The 9,895-nt window shown below is 40.2% G+C and overlaps 1 protein-coding gene across 1 annotated transcript; it reads left to right on the top strand.

Moving 5' to 3' along the window:
• Positions 1–4,805: 4,805 nt before the first annotated feature.
• birc5b (baculoviral IAP repeat containing 5b) lies at positions 4,806–6,218 on the top strand. The gene is made up of 4 exons (XM_069141433.1): positions 4,806–4,931; positions 5,514–5,623; positions 5,913–6,030; positions 6,129–6,218. Exons 1-4 carry the CDS (start codon positions 4,806–4,808, stop codon positions 6,216–6,218), a joined length of 444 nt encoding a protein of 147 aa, XP_068997534.1.
• Positions 6,219–9,895: the final 3,677 nt, after the last annotated feature.

The raw sequence follows: 9,895 nt of genomic DNA, 5'->3' as shown, positions 1-9,895 counted from the left end.
AAGTAATCATCTTCGCCACGGATCATGGTCTATTTCTAAAGCTCAGACATTCCTCAGCTGACAGTGAAAGAAGGGTCAACCACAACCCTGCTCCAAAACGTACTCTCCTTCATGCACTCATCAAACAGCATGTCGATTTTATCTGGTTTTGTTCCAACAAACAGCTACAAGCGTTGCACATATTAGCATGAACAAGTTTCACACAAACATTTAATCCTTTTCCCTGTTTATACAAACACACAAATGCAGGCACACACACAGTAGATAAGATCAGTTTTGCTCAAATGTGCAGTGTACAGTCTGAACGTGAGAGCAGCAGAAGACAGGTGGAGCTGTCAGGACAGTTGTCAGCTCCACAAATACGATTATATTTGAGCCAAGAATGAGGATCCGAGACTTCCATGCAAATGCACCACGTCGTACATGTTTGTCAAATCTAATCTAATTTAGGCAGCACCAGAAAATATTTATGGCATCGGACAGTCACGCAATAATCACTTAACATTTGCTGCAAGGGAGCAAAACAAAAGATATCCAGCATGTTAGATGGTATTTTGCTACTTACAGGGACAGTACTGCATCAATTTCAATGGAAGCAGACACACACAACAGCAGTCGATGGTACTGATGTCTTACCTGTGCTCCACATTGACTACACCTCTACTCCTGCTCTTCTCACTAAATGAGTCCAATCTCCAACCTTGGCTGGGTATAATAGGAACGAGCTTTTTCCTGTGTTAAATCCTTCCCACAATGAAACCAGTCAGAGCTCTTCAGGTGAAATAAAATTGATTAAATTCTCCTTAATTCAAAAAAGATTCCAAGAGCAGCATTTACAAACAGCATATATGCTGACAATGTAAAGGACAGGTGGACACAGAGACTGAAAACACATTGCCCCTGTCACCTCCCGTCCACCTCTCTACATCATATCTCCTCCCTCCTTCCCTCCTTCCTCCCCTCCCTCTCACGCCTGTGTGAAAACAAAGCTAAAGCAGGAGATTCTAGCGGCTAATCTTGGCAGACCTTAATAATTTATATCAGAGGAGGGAGAGGGAAGACTGTTGAATGCTGTAGTGAGGAGGCTAAGAAGGCAAGAGTTGGAGTCAAGTGTCAATGAAGGCATGAGGAGTAAAAAATAAGGTCTTGTACACAGAGGGAAGAGAAATATCAATCTACGAAAAGGCGATTTGTGGTACAGCACATGGACTGAATTGTCTAACTGTCAAAAGCCTTGCAATTCATTGAAAACAACCAAAATGGAGATAGAAAGTAACAAAGACAATTCAAAGCAAAACCTCTGTAAATAACTGCTGGGTTTTATGACTGACTCACTCTCACACCTTCAACCATGTCGAGACAAAGTTGAGCGAAACAGTGAACATTTTGAATGTACAGAAAAATGCTGAGTGACAACAGTAACACACACATGCAGAAATTCAGAGGTAAATGCTATTCTGCAGCATCTGCAGTGAGCTGCCTCCCACCACACAGACCATTCAGAGCGACTATAATATGACATCACATGCACAGTAAATGTCCAACTCGCTCCAGGCCTGCTGTTTGATAACATCACCTCTCAGAGTTGTGCTAACTATTAGAGTAATACACTTGCAGTATAAAAACGGCACACTCTCAGCCTTATAAGCAGGCACGCTGCATCTCACTCACTGCACTCTGCAGAAAGATAAGGTTAGAAGGGGAAAAGGACAGCAGTTTACAGCTGTAAGCACATTTCAGCACCCATGGGCCCGTAGGAGTAGTGTTACAGAGACACTGCAGACCAGAACTGTCCCTGTCTCTCAGTCATAAACATACTTGTAAAGGTTACACCATAAAACATTTAATCTGACAATCGGCTTTCTGGCTATTATGTCTCTATTTAATTTCTCAAACATTGTCATCTGGAAACTGTAACTACGCTCTGGAAAAAATAAGAATGCTTGTTCATTGTTGTGGCTATAGTCATCTATCATATACACATCTGTGACGGAGTGGAAAACATGATGTGGCACAGGCTTTTGATATTAGTTGTTTTTTTCAGCCCCTTAATAGACGAGTGAGAAACAAGAAGTCATCACATATTTGAACTCAGTTTTTTGTGTAATTCATTGCTTAACCAGACAGGGCTGGAGAAATGAGCAAAGTATTCATGAATTCCCCAATGATACATATTTGTTGATGTGAATGTAATATTTTAAAGTAGATATTATTTAGGATCATATTCAATTGCAAGTGTTTTTTTTAGAACCAAATCAGTCCTAGTTCTACAAAAAAATATGATATATTGTATAATATATGATAGGCAGGGGCAGCTCCATTTAAACGCTTGTAAACAAACATTCAGATTTTAAAATAAATTCTATACTGGACAGGTAGCCAATGAAGAGATTTCAGGAGTGGGGAAATGTGCTCACGCTTGCGTGTACCAGTGAGAAGCCTCGCTGCAGCGTTCTGCACCAGCTGAAGTCGAGATAAAAGATTCTGGCCAATTCCAGCATACAGAGAATTGCAATAGTCCAACCTGGAGGAGATAAATGCATGAGTGACTTTCTTCAGGTCTTTTTAGGAGAGAAAGGGCTTGACCTTAGCGAAAGCTCTTCGCTGAAAGAAACCTGTTTTGACAACAGATTTAATCTGGAGATCTAATTTAAAAGAGGAGTCAAAAATCACACCCAGATTCTTTACATGAAATTTACAGTGGGTTGCCATAGGGCTAGGACAAAATGAAGGACTGTCAGGTGTCACAGCTGAAAGGCGAGAGGGGTTGACCAGAAAGTTTTACCTTCGTTGAGACATTTACAGAAGCGGTGCCAGATTTCAGGGGAAGGTATATTTGAATATCGTGGGCATATAGGTGATAAGAAATGTTATGTTTTTTGAAAATGGATCCAAGAGGAAGCATGTGTAATGAGAACAGAATTGGACCCAAAATGGACCACTGCGGTACCCTACAGGACAAGGGGGCCTGTTGAGAAGAGCAGCTTAGCTTGGGGCAGCATGACCTCGTGGGGGCGACACTATCCGGAATTACAGAGCAGATGTCGTTAAAAGTTGTTAAAATATCCTCTGGAGAAAAGGTGAGATTGGGGAGTCTGATTAAAACAAAGCAGTGGAGTGTCTCTAAAAGCATTTAAAAACTCTTCTGCAGTGTTGGAGGTGACAAGACAAGGGAAACGAGCAGGGGGTGTCTGAGCCAGCGGTAACAGCTTCAAAGATAACAGGCTTGTGGTCAGAGAAAGTTGCTTCACAAATTTCGCTGATGCTCACAAAAATCCCAGAAGATAGGAGATTTCAGCAGACTGACTCAGACATGTCAATTAGTTATTTTTGCAATTAGTACAAAATGTCCTCTGTGTGACTTTCATTCCACTGCCGCTCAGTCAGTGCAGAGGAAATTTAAAGAAAGAATTTGCACCCCACTAAAAGAGTGGTAATAATCCTTGATTTGTTTATGTCAACCTGCTGAAGCCTCATATTATCTCCAGCTGATTTTTTTTAATGTCTTGTATTCGACTAAAAGAAGTAAGTTTTATTTATCACATGCTCATCGTATGTACCACGAAATGCAGGATGATCCTTGACATTAAAAGAAGCTACTGTGCAATAAGAAATAATGATCATTATAAGAATACAACTTTAACTTAGAAAGAACATAGGATAGAAAGTCAGATATAGTCATAAAATTCAAAGCAAATGTATATTTGTGTGTAAGTGCTCTGCAATTTTTTTCAATACATGAAAATGTAAGTTTAAAGGAGTTGCATAAGAGTTCTGCAGAGATAAAAGAGTGCACAATAGAAAGTGTTCTCCAGTAGGTTTAATCAGTAATTTGATTATTCAGATTAAGTTTTAAATATGAATTAATTTTAAATAAAAATGCTCATTTAGTAAATGACCATATTTGTAAAGTAATTATTTTTATGCCTCTGCTGGCGACAGCCCTGGCTGGAGGCATATATATATATCTGATCAGTTATAGATCTTGTGAGCTGTCGGGTTGAAGATGTATGTGAGTCATCCACGTGTCCGAATTTATATCTTCTCTGCACCAACAATTAATAATTACAATTAATTACATATATTATATGAGTCTGCAAAAGACATGGATGTAGACTGGAACTCGACTGTTCCGCAGAGGCATACAACCACAGGGCAGTAATTCAAGTTTCTGAAATGTCCCATGTGGAGAACATGAATTTATGTATTTTTCTCATTTCTTCAAATTCTGCATTATACAAGAATGTTGTAACACACACACGCAAGGGAGGTCACATCAAACCTGTACTAAATGTACTAATGCAGGTTTTGAAGTTACTAATACTAGCAAACATAATTCTCTCCATCTGCTGATGTAATTCATAAAAGTAAAGTCTGAATTAACAGCCAAAAGCACTTTGTTGTTTCAGATAAAATCCCAATTCTCACCAAATCGGATGTCATACATATATTCTGGTCGGATTAGCATACAAACACAAAATTACTTCCTACATGAAAAAACATACAGGTGCAAATATACAAAAAAAAACACATTTAAAGTGTAAAATAACTTAGGAAAGATCAAGATAACATGTGCAAACAGTTTATGTATTTATTTAAAACAGCTAAATATTAAGAATACAGCTACAACTTAGCCTATAGGTGGATGGAGTCAGGTGACCTCAGGTTCCCATCATAGCCATGCCCACCTTGAACCTGAGCAGAGTTTAATCAGCCAAAACTGAAAACACCTGTGAAAGTGTGTGGGGCAGTCTGGGCTTCAGTACATGTCCACAGAGACACTAACACTGTGAAATGAGTGTAATATGGCAAGCATAGATGTACTGACGACCAGGTTTTACTCATATGGCAAAATGTACAGTCACGACTTGCGCGAACAAACCTTTGCAGACTGGCCATTTAGAGAGGACTGTAAGTGCACACCTGAAAAGGTAAGAAGGCCACTGTGCTGCAGTGAGGATCTTTTGTTGGGAAGACCTGATGCTTCGGAGCAATGTTGAACTTGGCAAATGTTTTCAGAAATATTTACGATAGCTCATTTTGACAATGTTGTTGCCATACTTGATCAAGAAGAAAAGAAATGCAATAACTATGCTACGTGGTAGACAGCTCACTCGCAGGACAACAGCGTTATTTAGATTAAACTTCATTGTATAGGCTTATAAAAAATACCCTAACTTTGTTTACACGGCAATTATACCACCGCCTTTTATCCAATAGTGTGACACCTTGTGATTTACAGTTAAGCAGGTGCCAGATTCAGTTTCATTAGGTGTCCAGTGCAGAGTCTCTTCCCCACCCTAGTCTTGTCATGATGGATGGGCTGCTGACACCTCACTTGGTGAGCTACACTATGTGCCAAGTTACCAGCTCATAACACTGCCCCCCAAGAGCCAAAAGGAGACCTTCATCTGGTTTCATTCTCACTGAAACTGATCTTGTTCCACACAAATTCCTTAATTTTGTGCTTGGATTTTTGTTAAAATGCAGTTTGTTGTTGTTTGGCTTTGCAGATGGCTGAGGCTGGTTTTGTCCACTGTCCCAGTGAGAATGAGCCTGACGTTGCCTGCTGTTTCTTCTGTCTGATTGAGCTCGAGGGCTGGGAGCCAGACGACGAGCCCTGGTAAGTAAAGCAACACAGGCCCTTACTTTTTTTAATTTCTTTATTTCTTTATTTTTAAGTCAGCTACCTTGATATAAGCTTTGAATCAGTGAAGTATACAATGCCAGGAGTGTAAGGGTGCGCAGTATCTATATTTCTCAGAAGGAAGTGTGATCTGTAGCCATTAAGGGACAAATTCTTATGCACAGTAAATCATGAATTATTTAACGGTAGCATTGCAGTCCCTTGTGTGCCACGCTCAGCTGTTTTGTCTAAGACTAATTTATTCCATAAAATATTATCTGACCAGGTTGGAACATGTAAAACGCTCCCCCAACTGTGGATTCTTAAACCTGAAGAAAGACTTAAACGAGTTCACTGTGGCTGGATTCTATCACATGGAGAAGGAGAGGCTGAAGGTCTACCTTGTAAGTGGCCTTAGACTGTGTGCAGTGAGGTAAGCCTTTGCTAAAGTGCTTGTGCGGTGGTTGTTCAACATTCTTCTTTTTTTTGTCTTTTTCTTTAGAAAAAGATTTGTCATAAGAAGATGGCATATTTTCGGGATGACATAGACCATATGTTTAAGAGCCTTAAATCTCAGTTGGACTCCATATGATTCTATATAGCTATATATTGTGATTTTATTTCTATACTTAATTTTAAGAGTGCAGCAAGAGCCATTAATCTTGACTCCGTAGTTTGCTGGAATGGCATTTTAAAACATCAATAAAGTTTTGAGTCTTATGACACTTTGTTTGCAGTACTGTCTTTAACCACAAGATGGTGCTTTTGCACTGAAGTTGTAGTTTTCCCAAGTCACAGACACTTTGTGGAATTCCCAATCTCTCACTCAAAACCTTCACAAATGCCAAAAGAAATGAAAGAGCACATTGAGCTGGTTTACAATGTGGGCTATATTCCCCTCTTTTCAACCAAATACTTACCATTTTCCTCAACGTGCCACCATCTCTACCACCCCTTTTCAAACCTTGACCCTGGACAGATGGCCTGAAGCCCCTCCTTTTCAATACCAACTGTTGCTCCAGTAACATCTGTTACATATAGGGGAGACAGTGCACTGAGAGGGCTCGCCAGGACACTTGTCTTAACCCTGTGAGCAGGACTGAGATTTAAGAAATGCTGCAGGATGTTTCAACTGACAATGGGAATTGTAGGAAATGTAATAAACACTCCTGAAGCTTTGTCACACTGTAATGCCTCACTGGTTATTTAGCCTTTCATGAAGTAAGCTTCAATTGTAAAATTCTTTGCCAAAGTTGGTAGGGATTTCCATGACTATTATGTAGCAGAAACAAGATTTTGGGCTCAGTTTGTCTTTCCCTGTGTCTGATGGGAGGGTTCGCTGGATGGAGTGCAGGATTAAGAGATGCTATCCCTTCTCCAACCTTCCTCTGTTCTGGATTAATGTCTAATGTAACACACTGGCCACTGAGCCCAGATCAGCTGCTTAATTCTCTTTTATCCGCTCACTGCAGAACAAATTGAAGAGAGAATATTTTTTAGACGAAAAAAAAGTAAAATACCCTAAAGGTGATGTAACATTTCTGATGAAACGGTCATGCTTTTTTTTTTTCTTTTTTTTTAACACTGCTGTTGTCAGATATTTTCTCTTTCCTATTTTTCTGTCAAAGCCTAAAGTATTAATTTCAGATAAAAGCTATTGTGTGTGTGTGGAGAGGAACATCTACTAAATGTACCAGATAAAAAAAAGTCCTAATCATTTACTTATGAGATGGTTGGTTTATTTGAGTAAGTACTGTGGTTTTGCATAAGTACACATATCACAAGGAGTGTGTCTGCAGTAATTGCTAATGTAACTCTAATCAGAGCTTATACCCACATCCCGTGTCAATCCACTTATTTGTGTGTGCTCCAGAAAATACTCAAACAGAATAGCATGGCGTGACTTCTGTGCCTGAGTCGAACAGATGTGATAGATGGGCTTATCTGTGGGAATATGTGGAAATATGTTTTCCCCCATCCTGCTTATTTTTTTTTTTTTTTTTTAAGCAATAATCAGTATAAACCTATCAAACTGTATTATAAAATGAGTCATTAAAATAGCAGGAGTCTGTATTGCACATAGATTTGGCTCTAATTAATATACTGTGAGAAAGGGTTTGCACCAATGACCTCGACTGCAGTTTCCTAATTAATTAGTTTCTGCTAAACAAACTGTAAACAGCGAGTGTAGCAGATGGACAAACTGACAGATGTTACTAACAGAAACTTTACAACCTGAGCTTTCCATCAGGCCCATCTGTTGCTCCTGCAACCGGTACCTCCCTCTTCCCTCCTCCAATGCTTCTCCTCGCTCCTCATCAGCATCTATCACAGAACCCTCTCCCCTTGATGCTTCGTATGCACTGCCCTAAATGAATGTCATCAGCATTTAACCCCTTGAATGACCTGGTTTAACTTTCATAAACAAAGGTCAAATAAAACAACATATCACATCTGAGCATTAAAGATGTAAACACCTTACATCTTTTTAGTTCTCGTATTTTCACTGACTTGTTCTGCTCTGAAAAATACTGATGAGAATATACCAAGCAAGATAAATGGCTATGTAGTCTGGCATGTGTAGAGAGCAGCTGACACAGACTTGATGCTTGTGGACTAAAGCCTTGTCAGTGTGTCTAGATCATGATGAATTTATTGCCAGAGAAAAAGGACACTGGGTTACACTGCTCCTTGCATCATAATTAGGAAGAAAACTCAAATCCTGTTTCAGTTTTTTCCTCTCCCTCCTCCACCTCTAAAGTTCTCCCATGTCCATGGCAGCAGGGCATGCTGCCTGCTTGCTCCCAGACATGATGGCCCTCCTACCTTGGCTGTGTTTTGTGTGCCCTCTTCTAAAGGGACCTCCATCTGTCCCTACCCTCGGCCCATTGTGGTGTCCCTAAGCTCAGCAACTTCCACAATGCAGTGGGCGTGCAGAGGGGGGCCAGGGTAAACACGACAGCATCCAGATCCCATTAGAAGCTCTTTAACTCCTACACCCTCATACTCTGAGAGAAGTCTGGGAGGGGAAGGTCCACCCCTCATCCTCATGCACACAATGTCACCTTTTACACCCACTTCCATAGGTAATGAACCTGCAAGCTGCCCTTTTTCCTCCCCCGTACATCCCTTTTACTTATATATATTATGTATATTTATTTATTTATTTTTCTGGCCATGTTAGAACAATCTGTTATTTTGTATCACTTCATTTTCTTTAGCACTGCTTTTCTGACCATAATAATATGATTATTTGAACCTTTTTTTTTGCAGGAGAATTAATGTTGTTTTTCTTTAGAAAAGATGCTGACGTTGAGGACCGTCCTCGGATATTTATAATTTAAACCTGAAATTCATTTTTTTCATGTCACACAAAAGTTCAGTTAATAAATGATATTCTATTCTATGTGATAATGAATCCAACCAGGGTCAGTTAGTAAAGTTTTATTGACTTACTTTCCATTTCCTCCACCATGCTGTCCATGACCAACCCTAATTTTGATCATTTTAAATTACCCCTCCTCCAAATCTGCCACAACTCCAGACTTGCCATCTTTCATAGTGCTCCTCCGTCTTTGCCCATGTTTCTTTCTCCATCCATCTCCTTGGTCTTTCTTCTACCAGCTGCTCTTCAAACTCTAGGGCGTCTCCATTTCAGGATGCTTCGCCTCTCAACCTGGGCACCCATATCCCTATGCACCCCACAGCGTGCGTGTGCGTGTGGGTGTGTGTGTGTGTGCGTGTGTGTGTGTGTGTCTGTGTATGTCTGTGTGTGCGCGTCTGTGTCTGCATGTGCGTGCTGAGGCCCAAGAGGAGGGGGATCACTGTGTTCGCCCCAGCTTAAAGGCAGAGGGATTATCGCCACACAGACACTGATTAAAGCTTTCCAGCCTCCTATGGCCCCATTAATACAATCTTAATCACAATGCTTTATCCCTCCATCTAGCTCCTATGGATCAGGACCTTTTCATTTTAGTGTGAGGCACTCTTGTTTGGCTCGTGGATTAAGTGTGCTGTACACAGAAACTAAAATATAAGCACGAGCGAATGAGAGGAAAAGAGAGAACAAGCTTCGTACTGCGCTTCAAAAACTCTTGTCTGCTCAGGTTTGTATATTTTTGTTTTTGTCTATGATGTCGGCTTCCTCTGGCAAAATTAATGAACTTCAAAGTTATCACTTAATGTTGCTAGGGCTACTAGGGCTTATGTTGTCAGCATCAATCGTATAATGTCTGTAAAGATAAATAACAACAATAGAGTTGGAGTAGA

Source organism: Embiotoca jacksoni, unplaced genomic scaffold (genome assembly GCF_022577435.1).
Source record: "Embiotoca jacksoni isolate LCO1_2020_lvr unplaced genomic scaffold, fEmbJac1.0.p SCAF_9, whole genome shotgun sequence".
Classification (NCBI taxonomy): domain Eukaryota; kingdom Metazoa; phylum Chordata; class Actinopteri; family Embiotocidae; genus Embiotoca; species Embiotoca jacksoni.
The sequence above is the reverse complement of the archived record's forward strand: the minus strand, read 5'-3'. Positions and strand labels throughout refer to the sequence as shown.